The sequence below is a fragment of the Monodelphis domestica genome, chromosome 2, assembly GCF_027887165.1.
Source record: "Monodelphis domestica isolate mMonDom1 chromosome 2, mMonDom1.pri, whole genome shotgun sequence".
Classification (NCBI taxonomy): Eukaryota; Metazoa; Chordata; class Mammalia; order Didelphimorphia; family Didelphidae; genus Monodelphis; species Monodelphis domestica.
The window spans coordinates 72323532-72339759 of NC_077228.1; the positions used below are offsets into that span (position 1 = coordinate 72323532).

Consider the following 16228-nt stretch of genomic DNA (forward strand, 5'->3'; position numbering starts at 1 on the left):
TGTTCAGCCATTCCCCAATTGATGGGCATCCCCTCGTTTTCCAGTTTTGGGCCACCACAAAGAGCGCAGCTATGAATATTTTTGTACAAGTCTTTTTGTCCATTATCTCTTTGGGGTACAGACCCAGCAGTGCTATGGCTGGGTCAAAGGGTAGATATTCTTTTGTCGCCCTTTGGGCATAGTTCCAAATTGCCCTCCAGAATGGTTGGATCAATTCACAACTCCACCAGCAATGAATTAATGTCCCTACATTGCCACATCCCCTCCAGCATTCATTACTTTCCTTTGCGGTTATGTTAGCCAATCTGCTAGGTGTGAGGTGATACCTCAGAGTTGTTTTGATTTGCATCTCTCTGATTATAAGAGATGTAGAACACTTCTTCATGTGCTTGTTGATAGTTTTGATTTCTTTATCTGAGAACTGCCTATCCATTTCCCTTGCCCATTTATCAATTGGAGAATGGCTTGATTTTTTGTACAATTGATTTAGCTCATTATAAATATGAGTAATTAAACCTTTGTCAGAGGTTTCTATGAAGATTTTTTCCCAATTTGTTGTTTCCCTTCTGATTTTAGTTATATTGGTTTTGTTTGTACAAAAGCTTTTTAGTTTGATGTAGTCAAAATTATTTATTTTACATTTTGTGATTCTTTCTATATCTTGCTTGGTTTTAAAGCCTTTCCCCTCCCAAAGGTCTGACATGTATACTATTCTGTGTTTACCCAATTTACTTATGGTTTCCTTCTTTATGTTTAAGTCACTCACCCATTTTGAATTTATCTTGGTGTAGGGTGTGAGGTGTTGATCTATTCCTAGTCTAGGATCAAGAATTCTTAATGGGCATAACTAAACAAGAGTCTGAGAATGTGACCATTCTTCTTATATCTGATTTTCAAATGAAACATACAGGAAATATGCTATGCATTATAATTTTTGATGAGCAGTTTGTTGAAGATAAGCCTATTAATTACCTAGGAAATAATTTTTTTGTTTCATTATTGTCATTTCTCCCTGCTAATCTATTCCCCCCAAATCTCTCATATACACATCTATAAGAGATAGTATTATTCCTTGCTTCTGTTTTATAACTTTTAGATATTATTTTTATAGACTAACATTTTCTTGAAAAGTGTTATTCATTTTCTGGCCTCATCTTTAAAAGAAGGGTGTTGATCTCTGGTATTGCTTTCAGCACTTGAATCCTATGATAAAAGCTTATAAAGGAAAAGAATAATGGAAATAGGTTTGTCAGTATTTGTTATTGTGATCAATTGCCCATATTTATTTTTCTTCACATTTTCATTGTTATGAACATATGCCATTTTTCTTCATGTAAGATAAACTGTAACATATGAGCATTCACTTATTTCCTACAGTACAGACTAAAAGGAGCTTGACAGAATTGTGTGTATTAGCATTACTATGTTACTTTACTCTTCTATATTGAAAGAAAGTAATTAATAATAGATATAATAGCTTTAAAGTGTAAGGAAGAGAAAATTTTAGGAGATGACCATTGAGCATTTCCTACTTTGATATCTTTGTTGTTAATTCAAACCATATCGATTGATGGCCTAAATGTAAGTCCAGTATTGTAAATCAAAAATTAATTCAAATGCCTTTGTTCTTTGTAAATACCACAGAAAGATTACCTCCCCTTCTCCAGTCTTCTCTCAGGCTTCTCAGTAGTTCTTTTGACTACAAGGAAGTTACAGAAGACAAAAACATAAAATAATATTATTTCTTCTATTATTTGTCATTTCTGTATTATTGTTATCATCATCATCATCACCATCAGTATCATATTAGGGTCAGTATCTATAGGGACTTGAACAAATTAACTTCTGAAGTACTTATTAAGAAGTATTCACCTCCTTTCTGAGCTCCTATTTGCTTCTAATCCTACAAAAGGTTTTTGGTACAGGTTAATTATCCTTTAATTAAAAAGATAAGTATATATCTTATGAATGGGGAGAGAGAAGAGAGAGATTAATGAGTCTGAGATTAAAATTCACTTATTGTTTCTCTTCTCTTCGAATTTTCTGAAGCAAATCATCTGTAGCTTCCATTTAAGGGAAAGCCATTGTTATAGGCATGGCTTACAAAAAGTCATATAGCTAACACAATGTTGCAATAATATCATTAATATATTATGATCAAAGGTTATTTCTTCATTATAATCTCTTTCAGCCCAATCCCTAGAGAACAGATCAATTTATCTCTGTTTTTCCAATTGAGTTTTGGCACTTTGGGGTTGTCTGTTTTTACATGGAGATGTTAAACACCTTATACAAACAGTTCACATATAAGGATCTTGTCTCCTCTTATAGGAGTCCTTAATGATTGATGAGTCCTTGTCTGGTGTCCCAATATCTTGAGAAGCCTCAGAAACAGTGCTCACTTCCCTTATAACTCAATGTTTTATCTGTTCTACTTGTATACCATCTGCATTGACTTCTTAATGGTATCTGCTCATCCTTTCCAACTATTCTTTATATTATATATTCCCCTATTTTAATATGAATTTCTTAAAAGTAGGGGTTGTTTCATTTTCCTGTTTTTATATCCTTATTATTTAGTGCAGTACTTGAGTAAGTACTCAGTAAGTTTCCTTCCTTCTTTCTTGTTGTTATACAGAATGGTTCTCTTGGTTTGACTTATTTCACTCTTCATAATTTCCTATAGGTCTTTCCATGTTTTTTTTTTCCCATAATTAACTTGTTTGTAATTTCTTAAAGCACAACAACATTCCATTACAACCATATGCCATCACTCATTTAGCCATTTCCCATTGATGGACATTCCTTCAATTTCCAATTTTTCCCCACCCCAAAGATAACTGCTATAAATAATTTTAGAACAAAAAGGGTCTTTTCCTTTCCCAGATCATCTTAAGAAATTCACCTAATAATGATATTCCTGGGTCAAAAGGTATACACATGATACATATATATATATATATACATATATATACACACATATTTACACACATGGTATATAATTTTTTAGTATAATTCCAGATTTCTCTCCAAAATTTTTGAATACCATTCTGGAGATTAATTTGGAACTATACTCAAAGGAGGATTTTGGAAACATCTGAAAAGATTTACATGAACTGATACCAAATGAAGTGGGCAGACTAAGAAAACACTATACACAGTGACAGAAATAATTCTTGATGAACAAGTATGAATGGCCTAGATATTCTCAGCAATGCAGTGACCTAAGACTATCTCAGAGACTCATGAAGAAAAATGCCATCTGCCCTCTGAAAAAGAATTGATGGAGTCTTCTTCTTCTTCTTCTTCTTCTTCTTCTTCTTCTTCTTCTTCTTCTTCTTCTTCTTCTTCTTCTTCTTCTTCTTCTTCTTCTTCTTCTTCTTCTTCTTCTTCTTCTTCTTCTTCTCCTTCTCCTCCTTCTTCTTCTTCTCCTCCTCCTCCTCCTCCTCCTCCTCCTCCTCCTCCTCCTCCTCCTCCTCCTCCTCCTCCTCCTCCTCCTCCTCCTCCTCCTCCTCCTCCTCCTCCTCCTCCTCCTCCTCCTCCTCCTCCTCCTCCTCCTCCTCCTCCTCCTCCTCCTCCTCCTTCTTCTTCTTCTTCTTCTTCTTCTTCTTCTTCTTCTTCTTCTTCTTCTTCTTCTTCTTCTTCTTCTTCTTCTTCTTCTTCTTCTTCTTCTTCTTCTTCTTCTTCTTCTTCTTCTCCTTCTCCTTCTTCTCCTCCTCCTCCTCCTCCTTCTTCTTCTTCTCCTTCTCCTTCTCCTCCTCCTCCTCCTTCTTTTTCCTCTTCTTTTTCTTCCTCATCTTCCTTTTCTTCCTCCTCCTCTTATTTATCTTCTTCCTTTTCCTCCTCTTTCTCCTGTTCTTATTCCACAAAATGACTAATATAAAAATATTTAAATGATTATATGTGTAAAATATAAATCATTTTGCTTACTGACTCAAGGAAGGGGAGGGAAGGTAGAGAAAGGAGGGAGGAAAAGAAAGGAAATAATTTGGAACTCAAAACTTTAAAATTGAATTTTAAAATTATTTTACATTTAATGGGGGAAAATATTTTTAAATAGTTGGATCAGTTCACAATTTCAAATGTTCCTGTTTTTCCACATCTCCTCCAGTTTTGCCATTTAGAAGTTTCAGAAGTTAGAAGAATAGAAAACACATTACCTATGAAAATTATGAATAGGAGAAGAATTTATGAATAAATAAGAAATAGAAAACATTGTGAGATGTAAAATGGAAAATTCTGAATGAATTAAATTGAAAAGGTTTTGTACAAATAAAACTGATGTAGTCAAGAAGGAAGGTAGTAAGTTAGGGAAAAAATTATTGACATCTCAGATAGAGGTCTCATATTTAAAAATTCTAGAGAAATTTGTTAAATATAAAAGAATAAGAGCCATTCCCCCAAATGGTAAATGGTCAAGATAAAGAATGAAACAAGGAAGCCAATTTTAACCAATATTATTTAATATTTTATTAGAAATGCTAGCAATAGTCATAAAAGAAAAAAGATAAATGGATTAGAGAAAGTGTAAAAAGTAAGAAAACTTTCTTTTTTTGCAAATGAGATATGTATATATATGCATATATATGTATGTATCAAAAAATTAACTAAAATTAGTTGAAACTATCAATAATTTAGCAAAATATTAGGATATAAAATAAACCCACATAAATCATCATCATTTCCATATATCACTAACAATGTTGTGCAAGAAAATATAGTAAGAGATAACCTTTTTAAACTAATTATAGACAGGTAAAATACTCAGGAATATATCTGCCAAAACAATCCCAGAAATTATATAAATATAATTATAAAACACTTTTTATACAAATAAAGTCAGGTTTAGATAATTGGAGAAATATTCATTGTTCATGAATAAACAGTGATAATATAACTAAAATGATAATCCTACCTAACTAATCTACTTATTCAATGCCATTCCAATTAAATTACCAAAAAATTACTGAATTAGAAAAAATTATAAAATTCATTTAGAAAAATAAGAAATAAGTTTCAAAAATTTCAAAGGAATTAATGAAAAAATGTAAAGGAATGAGGTTTAGCAGTATTGATTTTGAACTCTACTATAAGACATTAATGACCAAAACTATCTCATATTACCTAAGAAATAGAAAAGTAGATCAGTAGAACAGAACCTACACACAACAAACAGTCATAAAAGATTATAGTAATCTTGTGTTTGAAAAAAGTAAAGATACACATTTTGGGAATAAAAATTCATTATTTTGTAAAAATTTGGGGGAAAATGAAAAGCAATCTGACAGAAACTAGATATAGAACAATATCTTATACTACCAAGATAAGATTAAAATGGATAAATGACCTACCATTTGGTTTTATTCAATTTCCTTTTCCTTTCTTCATCAAATCCCAGTACTTTTCCATTGTTCTAATCCTCTGGGGAAAATAGATAATACTTTCCCTAATGATATTTGCTGATTATTACTTCACTTTTAAGAAGCATATCCAAAATCATCTTTACTAACTGGCTATTAAACTAGAGGCCAGGAAATCCTTAATGAAGACAAAGTTCCTTACTTCCTCTTCCTCTCTCCTGACACTTAATGTTACTAAATGCTTCTTATTCTTGTCCTACCTCCTTTCCCTTCTCTTGAAAACTGAAAGGTCAGTGAAATGTCCTGACTTGTATAGGAGAGTCTAACCAAGCAGCCTGGTCCTGTTCAAACTTATTTTAATCTCAGGCCAATGGGAAGGATAATTTCAAGCATTTGTAGTTTAAATCTTGGCTGCTCAGAATGCATTTTTAATTTATATCTTTCTTATTTTAACTGCCCAAAGGCATGCTGACCATTATCACTTGATCCTGTTTAGCAATAATAACTAAGCATGGACAATTCCTTACATATTTCTATAGTTGTTACTTCTCCCAAAGTGAGAGGGTACTCAGCTCTACATAAGACTCAGAGAACTTGTTACTTCTCTCTTTAAGCTTCTATATTGTGTATTTGTGTGGACAGCAATACTAATTTTGTTAGTGTAAAGGTGTATAAGGTCAATAAGGATTTACTGATTATAATCTTGGTTTATCCCCCCATTCATTGGGAAAACTACTCTCTTCTCTTCCCAGATATATTTCAATGAACCTTATTCATATAAGAAAGGTGCAATAGATTCAATCAAACAAACATGAGTTTATTCAATGTTTCACTTATTACTATAAAAGTAAAAAAGAGATAATAACATATAATTAAATAACTACAAAGCAGATTCTCCCAGACTCAGTCTGCTCTTTGCTAGTCTACAAGCATACTTTGAGTCCAAGAGTTCCAAAACACAGATCAAGTGCTTAAACCCAGCCATTCTTGCTGTTAGCTAAAAAGTGTGTTTCTAATCTGTGTTTCCTCTCTCACTCTTAAAGAACCAAAAACATTGGGAAAACTCCAGACCTGGGACACTGAGACCTCCTCTGGCCATTTTAAAAAGTATCTGCCAACTGCTCCACTTCAGCCCCCAATAGCTCCTACCTCATTGGATCATAGATTGAGAACAGCAAGGGACCTTAGAGGTCATTGAGTCCAATTCCTTTATTTTATGGATGAAGAAACAGAGACTCCGAGATATTAAGTTACTAGTCCAAAGCCACCTCTCCTGTCTGACCACTGGATTCCTGGGGTGCTTCAACTATCACAGACAACTATCTTTGAGAAGTGTCTTAACCAGGACACTAGTTAGGGGATACAGGCTCTCTCTGTCCCATGATCATTTTTGCCTTCCTTTTTAACCCTCTTCTGTCCTTGAAAACCTTAAATCTGCCAATTTCTACAAACCCTTTTCTTGACTTTTTAATTATTTTCCTATCAGTAAAATCTTTTCTGGCAACCCACTCCAATATATGTGTGTGCATTTATGGTGTGTGTATCTATCTAGATATCTATATGAGTATATATACTCATATAGATGAAACATAGTTATATGTGCCTGTATACATGTGTATTTGTGTGTGTATAGTTGGAATTTGCCAAAGAGAAAACACTAAGATCCAAATTAGGATTAAAAGCTCCCTTCCCATTCAGCTACCTTCTCTACTGCAACACTTGTATCCTAATCACCAATATAAGGAAGTAAGGAAGTCAGGTAAGCTAAGAACTTTTTCATAAAAATATCATTATATCCCTATGGCAAAGCAGAGGTGAATTTGAAAGGTTAGTGGGGAACAATGAGAAAGAATTAGTTTTTTTTAGCAGTTTACTATTTTAAAAGCTTGATTTAAAAGGAACAATTATCAACAGGGTTTGTCATGTAACATGAACATTATGTGGACTCCCTGGGGAGATCTATGGGAGAATTTTATCTGATGATTTTTGGGGGCATTACACATGTGGACAAATATCACCCAGAATGGGCCAGCAGGGAGTGGCCACATTAAGGACATCACAGAGTCATTGCAATATAGGTGGATTAACAAAGGGAAAACAAGCATACTTTTTTTTTGCATTTTTTCAAATTCCCACTGCCTAGATGGAGACAATATTTTTAATTAGAAGAGAGGAATTGATTTCATAGACAGATTGGCATTTTATGCCAGCCCAATAGTGAAGATAATGTCATCGTGTTAGCACCCTAAATGTCTTCTAAATACCATAGAGCACAGTGGTAACATTTCTACAAAAAAAATCAAACATTAAACAAATGTTTGTTCTCCCTAGTGCTTACTAGATCAAGAAAACTTGCTACTATATTTTAGATTTTTTAAGACACCATTTTGTTTAAATATTGGTAGTTTGTATTTTTAACAATGTGTTGACAAGAATTGGTTCACTTGGGGATGCTTTAATGGAAATATAAGAATGACATTTAATAGAGACAAAACTTAGAGTACTTGAAAAAATTGGTCTTTTTAGTACCCAAGTCTGGTCCTCCTCCACTTTTCCACCCTTTTGGCATAATTGCTACCTAAGCATCTATCTTTGACTCTATTTTCTCTACTTCCTTTCTCTCTTTTCTGTCCCTTAATACTCCCATTCATTCCATGTCTTTATCATATTTGTATTTTATATATGTGTATGTACATATACATATAAAAGTTGAAATATCTCTTCTGAGTCCCAGACCTAGAGCTCTTGAAGAAATTATGGTAAAGTGAGACATTCAGTGGCTCTAGAGTGTGCAAATAGAAATTTGATATACCTGAACTACATTTACCCAGCATCCTTTTCAATTTACGTCCTCACTACATTTGGGAAATAAATTTCACTGAAACCCAAGCTGCAGGGTTTTGGGGGCTTTTGCTTTAGTAAAGTGTTGCAGGGTAGGTCTCTGGCTCTTTGCTCTGCTCACTCCGCTGAAGGACCCTCTTTCTCTCTCACTTTGCTGTTATTAAATCCTATAAATTTAAATACTTGGAATATTCATTCATTATTATTCTCACAAGAGTCAGGTGGTAAGGGTAAAAATCATGCCACTGGCACTTAGTACCTCTGTGATCTTGGGGAAGTCCTTTAATCCCCCCCTCAACTTACTTTTCTTATTTGGAAAATGAGGAGCAATTGAGGATTGAATTAGATGGCCTTTCATGTTCTTCTCAATTCTGCTTGTCTAAAGTTCTATGATGTCCATCTGCTGATAGCACATATCCATGTGGATATCACACTATCATCTCAAATTAAAAATATCCCAAACAAAGCTTAGTATATTCTCCTCTAAACCTGCTGTTTTTATGACTTTACTGTTTCTGACTATGGTGCTACTATTCATCAACTTTCCATGTTTATAACCTTGGTATTTATTACCTTTTACTCTTCCCTTCTTGAACTTTAAATATGCAGTTAGTGACCAAGTCCTGATGATTCCAATACAGAAATGCCTCTCAAGTCCATCATTGCTTTATTCGAACCACCACTACCACTTCAGTTGAGGTTCTCTTTGCTGTCTGCCAAGATTGTTGCTATGGTAGCCTAACATGCTTTTTCATTTCCTCTCAACCCTCACTAATCCATTCTCAATACTCCTGCCTGAATAATCTTTCTGTTATATAACTCTTCTGCTCAAAATTCTTCAGTATCTCCCTATTGCCTATCAATTAATATTCAGACTCCATAACCTGGCATTCAAAGATTTCCATAGTTGATGCTACCTTATCTTTGTACAGTTCTTATATTACTATTCTTTAAGCACTCCACACTTTAGGCAAACTGTACATTCCCTGTTCTCTGTAACTTTGCTCAAACTGTTCTTTTTGTCTGAAATATTCTCAATTTCTTTCTTTATATATGAAATTTTGCATTCCCTCCCTCCTTCCTTCTTTTCTCCCTTCTTAAATATACATCTCCCATCTCCTCTACTCAGTTAGTTTTCTCACATTTCATAGATACAAAAAGAAGATAAAATAGCTCAGAAGTACATTTGAGTGACAACATACACAACATTCTCCTAAAATCTCCTCACTCCTCTAATGAAAGAAGGAAGTACATTTTCTCATATCTCTTCTTGGGTGGTTTAGTTATTATAAATATATTACATTCAATTTCATTTTATTGTTCTTTCATTTGCATTGTTTCATCATATATAATTTTCATTTTCTATTTAATTTGCCTCATCTATTCATGTAAATGTCTTGTCTCTCTGAATTTTTCATATTCATTATTGCTTATGATACAATAATATTCCATTGTGTTTATATGCCACAGTTGTGTAATAACTCCTCGATCAACAGGGATTTGTTCTTTCCTTCCTTTAAATAAATTTCATCCTCTTAAGTCCCTTAAATGTCTGTGATCCACAAAAGCCCCCTACATACATGCCTCATGTTCTGCCACTCTTTGATGTAACATATAGCTGATGCTTTTTAAGACTTCCATCATCTTTCATGTGGACTATTGCAATTAGTTCCTTTTATTTCCTTTCTTTTAGTCTATGCTACTGTATTTTTCACTCTATGTAGATTTTTTAAGGGGGAGGGTAGAAGAGGGGAAGAAGGATGGGAAGGGAGAAAGAAGAGCAACTGTGGGGAGCATAGGAGGAGAAGGGAAGAGGTCTCCACAGATGTCAAATTGATATTTCTATAACACAGATCTGACTGTGTAATTTCTTTAATTAATAATTTGTAATGATTCCCTAATGCCCTCAAGATAAACTGCAAGCTCTTCAACTTGTCATTTAAGGGCTTCTTTGGCATGGCTCCCATCTACCTTTCCCATCTTATTTTAAGTTATTCTCCTTTATGCACCCTCTGTTTCAGGGAAACTGGCAAGCTAGCTATTTCACAGATACACAAACATCATTCTATCTCTTGCCTCCCTGCTTTTGTATGATTGTTGTACTCTGGGCAATTGTTTTATGTCTTCACAGTATTCTCCCTTCCCTACACTTCTTTTCAAAATCAAGCTAACAGCACCCAAGGGAGAACATTTCCTATTCCTGCATGCCATTATTGGCATTTCCTCCCCCTTTTTATAAAAATGCATAAAATTACTTTATATTCTCTTGTCTCTAACAACAGCCAATAATAACTATTATTTATGTAGTACTTTTAGTTTGCAAAACACATTACATGTATCTCATTTTATCCTCATAACAATCCTGACCAGAAATTTGTGTGCATATATTCTGACATGTAGTTGGAAAGTTCAACTTTGAAAGCTTCATGAAGGCACAGCTTGTTTAATTTTTGTCTTCGTATCCTCCCCAACATTCAATACAAGATCTGGCACATAGTAGGTGTTTAATAAGTACTTTATGAATGATTAACTGAATGACTGCATATTTTGGAACCCAAACTCTATTACAATATGAGCTGTGGAACCCAATGGCAGTCAAAGTGATAAAAATTAACAAGATCTACCAGGATCAACTTTTGATATGTTATTTATTTATAGTCTTGGATTGTTGTTGTAGTTGTTTTCCCCCAAAGATCCTGTAAAGGTACTTCATGGAAATCTTAGTTTTCTGTGACACAAGATTTAAAAGTTGCTGGTTTAAATCATCTTTTTTTATATATATTGAAATAATTTATGTATAAGAATCATGGGTTACAACAATAAACATAGAACAATGGCATTGAATAAGCAGATAATTCCTTTCTATTTTATTTAACCATGCTTTACACATAAGTAACCCTTGATAAACACTTGTTGGAACAGAGAGTTTGGGCAGTGAAAGGAATAATGGGACAATGCTTCCAATCTTGGCTCTGCCACATTCTACTTGTGTGACCTTGGGCAAGTTACTAAGACCTTTGGGTCTCAGTTTTCTCATCTGTTAGAAAGGGTTGGGACTAGATCACTTCTAAGATTCCTCCTCCAGCTCTAATTCTATGGTGTTATAAAAGTGAATTTGCCCATGCAGGGGGAAAATTTTTAAGTTTGAAGAAGTAAAAGTAGAAAGAGTGGGAGGTTATATTCAATATAGTGGACAAGTCAACAATGTCTTATATCTAGTTGGTGCCCAATCTCTGATTAATTGATCTCTTTGAAAGTTCGAACAATCTGTAGCATACTCTATGTTTTAACAAGGACACAAAATTATAAGAAGCTCTTCCCTCCCCCAAACAGGATTGTAGGGAAGGAGGCACAAATGCAATAATTGGAGGGGGGAAATTGCATCCTTGATGTGAATGAATTAATGAATTAAGAAATTATTAAATACTTAGTAGGTGCTAAGTACTGAGCATACAAATAAAAGAGTAAGACAGTCCCTAATCTCAAGGAGACACATTCTAAAAGAAGACAATACATATAGGTAGATTCAGCTGCCAGTCAGATAGAAAAGTTCAATGGTCATTAGGGTGTAACAGCAAAGCAAAATGGTTTATGCCTCTTCATTAATGTCATGGCCAGTGATAAAATCCTATCTGTTCTGATATTGAACAATTTGCTTTTAGGCTCAAAACACTGCTATTCCCAAGATCCTTGGGCTCAGTTTTCTGGGATCTGAGGAAAGATGGTGGTCAAAGTGGCAATGGTGGTGATGGTGTTTTAATCTATCTGGTACATGGTGCTTTCTGTCTCTTCTTCAGAGTGCCTCATTGCTTCAGCTAGACTGACTTGCCTTTCCTGTGAGTGATAGTTGATTATCAAATGGTGTGGTTAGTTGGCCCCTTGTCCACAAGAGTTGTCTCAATGGAAGCTGGGCTAGTGATCTGATGGTACAGTAACCCCAAACATTCCTGAGCATTTGGCCAAAAGCTATTACTCATGGTGATGAGGGAGATGGGCTCTTGATTCAATGATTTTTCCCCTTAATGATGTCTATGGTTTCTGGGCCAGAAGTAGGTTTGGTGGCCTTGCTGTTTCCAAGGATTTGGGGTTTGAGATCTTAGACTGTCTCTATCAGTATCTGACAGAAGACTGAGGACAAATGGGTTCTAGTGATTTATTCCCTAGCCCATGCTGGCTTCTGTCTCTCCCCCAGAGTGCCTTCCTGCTTCAGCTAGGAGTACTATTAAATAAGATGAAGTATCACCTTTCTTTCATGCCTTCATCTAGCTGTTTATTGGATATTTGCTAGTTGGAAAACAATGTGTTAAACCTAAGTGAGAGGCGGAATACCTTGAAAAATGCAAACCAGTTCTGACCCAAAAGGGACTTATAATTTTAGAGGGAAGAGTAAGCAATAATGCAATTAACTATAATACTTGTCAGAATTTAGAAACTTTAGGGAAGAATGCCCACCTGAATTACTTTAAAATATATGGGCCATCATTATTGTTTAATCATCATTATTATTGATTATTATTAATTTATCATTATTATTTGTTTATTTATTTTATTATTATTTATTTTTCATCATCATTATTATTAGTAAAACTATTCACTACAGAAAAGCAAAGCAGGAGTCTTGATGAACTTGCTTTAATAATGAATTAAGTATCACTCAGGTCTATCAATTGTTTACATTTAAATGGGTGATTCTAAAGGGATTTAAAACTGCACAGAGAAGTTTACTTTCTGAAGTTTACACACCTCATCATCCCTCACCCTCTTGAATGGGCTTATTTGTTTTGTCATTCTTTTTCTCCTAATAATGCAAAGTTGCCTTTGGCCATATTTTTGTTTTTATCACAATTCTAAATTAGATGGGTTCAAATGGTTGGGAGTTTATTGTGAGGATGGAGTTTAGGTTAAGAGAGACATTTCATTGTGAAAGTCATGGATATTCTAGGATACCTACATATAATTTAAATGTATAAATATATGTATAATAGAGATGCCTAATCCCCATGTAAAATAAGTCTGGTAGGCTTCTTTTAATTAGTGATCACTGGAGTTGGCTGAACTGCCCCTCTACTGGGTGTATCAGTAAGTAGTCTGACTGGAGTACTTCAATTTTAAGGGGTGTTATCTTTTTTCAAAGGAAGAGCTCTCACCTCACCAGACTGTTCTTTTCTTCCTAATATTGGCAAGTGAAATATGGGTGCTTGTGTGTGGGGGTGGAGAAGGTAGCCAGATGGGGAGAAAACTTTTGTTCTTGTTTTGGATCAGGCTGTTTTCTCTGCAGAGAGTTCCCTGGAACTTTAGAATCCAGCAATATTGAAAAGTACTTAGAAATGTCAACAATGAGTTTTCATTCCACTCAGGGCACAGGGCTGCAAATACACTCATGTGGGCATCCAGCAGGGATGTTTTGAAATCTGGGAATACTGGGTGTTGGGGGAGTTAACTGCCCCCTCCTTAAGCTTTCATTTGGTGTCATGCTGATCCCCAGCTGCTTCAAAGGGCTACATTTATTAGGTGCTTAAACAATGAGTGTTCAACCTTTTATGGCCCATGCAAGGGGAGGATTTATAGCTTTGACAAGAACACAGGGAGAGCTCAATGGACTTCTATTCCTTATTTAGTCATTTACATCATGGGGATCAGAGATCCAGGGAGCCATGTCTGCTCAGAGCTTGATTACTTCCTATAAGGTCATACTATGAGGCTGTAAGATTTCAAGAAATATTAGCCTTCTCTGGTTCCTTTATTAGCATGTAGGATCATAGATTTATAGCTGGAAGAGAACTTAGAGGTAATCTTATCCAGTTCTGTCATGTTATCCAGGAAATTAAGTCCCAGAGTGCAGTGACTTGCCCAAGGGCACCTGTGTAGTAAGAAGCCAAGTCAGCATCCAACATAATCCCTTGGATTGCATTCTAGAGCCTTTTTTTTTTCTATTACCAAGTTACCAAATTTCTATTATTTTTATTTGCTTCCCAAAAGAAGGATGTCTTGGGAGATTAGCAGTGGTAGTTTGAACCCATAGAGTTTATTTAGTTTAATAAAGTGGCCCTAAGGTCAGGGAAGCTATGGGTCTTCTTAATTTCTCTTCCTCCTGATCTAACTATTTTGTTTTCCTCTCTTTCCATCTCAGAATATAGTGTGTACTGGGAGGCGGAGGTGGCACCCAGATCCCAGCCTGGTTCACTGCATCCAATCATGTGAGGTAAGCTGATTTATTCCTCTCCCAGGGCCTAACCTAAAGTAGAGGTGAGTATATGTACCATACTTGTAACTCATTAGAAAAAGAACCTTTCATTCATTTCTTTCTTGTAACTCTGAATCCATTGAAACCTATACAAATTAGGTGATGGCTCCTTTGAAGTTGAGGTTTCTTTGAATAAAATCTCTAGGATTTACATCTTTTTTTCCCAAGGAGTTTTACAAGTACCCAAAGACATCTGTGGTAGTATGTTCACTTGTAGATGTAATCAAATTTTGACTCAATGGAAGAATAATAATAGCCAATAATAATAATAATAATAATAAATGTTTACATATTGCTTTCAGCTTGGCAAAACACTTTAGGTACATTATTTAATTGGGACATGAAAGAACTTTTCCATGAGTATTATCTTTTGGAATCTGAAAATAGGCTTGATGATTTGTAAGCTAGAGTTGGAATCAAAGTAGCATTCGATTGATTTAGAGCTGGAAAAGAACTTAGATGCCATCGAGTCCCATGATCTTATTTTACAGACCAGGAAACTAAGAACAAGACAGATTTTTTGCTTTTTATTTTTTAATAAAACCCTTACTTCCATCTTAGAATCAATACTGTGTTTTGGTTCAAAGGCAGAAGAATGGAGATGGCTAGGCAATGGGGGTTACATGACTTGTCCAGAGTCACACAGTTAGAAAGTATCTGAGCTCAGATTTGAACCCAAGACCTCTCTCTAAACCTGGCTCTTAAGCCACTGAGCCATCTAGCTGTCCATCACCAAGAGACGTTTAGGTAGGTGACCATGGTGGTATTTGGATGAGATCTTTTGCTTCCAATCCCAACTCTTTCCACTGTATCCTGTTCAACTTAAACTAATCCACTGTTGCCTCAACAAACATTTTATTCCAATCTATGTAGTCTAGTTGACTTTCTAGGTCAGAAACCTAGAGTCAGTAATTTAGGGAATCAGATAGGTTGGAGTGGATACAAATATAAATATAAATATAAATATAAATATAAATATAGTGACTCTGGGGGGAAAAGAATATGAGGCTTCAGGGGAAGTGTTTCTCAGAAGGAGTGATAAAAAACCTGACATGTGAGGGAAGTGGGGGAGAGTTCCACTCTACATGAAACCTTCTTATTCTGGAACTGGCCAGTGACAAAAACTTACTTATTCCATCCTCTACCACAACAGGTTTGTCTTCCAAAACTCTCACTGGGAATAATTAAGCTACTTAGCAGTAACACTTGGGTAATCCTGGCTCATCCTTGCTTACTGGATCCTGAGCAGTTGGACTGCCATGTCTTCCAGCACCCCCCACTCCCAAATCCCCCCAGTGCCAAATACATACACACACATTAATCCCCCTATTCATTTGTATCTCTCTTTCACTCAATCCAATTTCTTGATGAAATTGTGATGCCCATGAGACCAAAGAGAGAGTGTGAGGTTAAGGGGGGCTGGGGCTATGAAATAATGGGAGAGGGGAAAGGGGGGGCAAGAGAAGGCATCACTTTTTTGTAAGCATTCTAAGAGGAGTAAATGAGGAATACAAGTTAGTTAGCATGGAGGGTGCTTTGTTATATGATGAAGGCCAACAAAATAGCTCATATGATGCCATCATTAGGAAAACAGATGGCAGTGGGGCGGGGAGGAGGGAGTGAAAGAGTGAATCATCTCCAGGGCAGGGGGTAGGGAGGGAAGGGAGGAGAAAGGCTTTGGGGGTAGGGGACCAGAGAGGGAGGGAGATAAACACTCTCTGAGCTGGGAAGAGATCAAAGAGAGCCTGAGCATTCCCTTCTGTTACTCCTTCTGCATTATGAT

At 35.5% G+C, this 16228-nt stretch overlaps 1 protein-coding gene across 1 annotated transcript in view; it reads left to right on the forward strand.

Moving 5' to 3' along the window:
* The window catches only part of PAPPA2 (pappalysin 2), a 451060-nt gene that overhangs the window by 372035 nt on the left and 62797 nt on the right, over positions 1-16228 (forward strand). The window contains exon 21 of the mRNA XM_001373611.4: positions 14332-14403. Within this exon, the coding sequence (XP_001373648.2) occupies positions 14332-14403 (72 nt within the window). The remainder of the gene's footprint in view (positions 1-14331; positions 14404-16228) is intronic.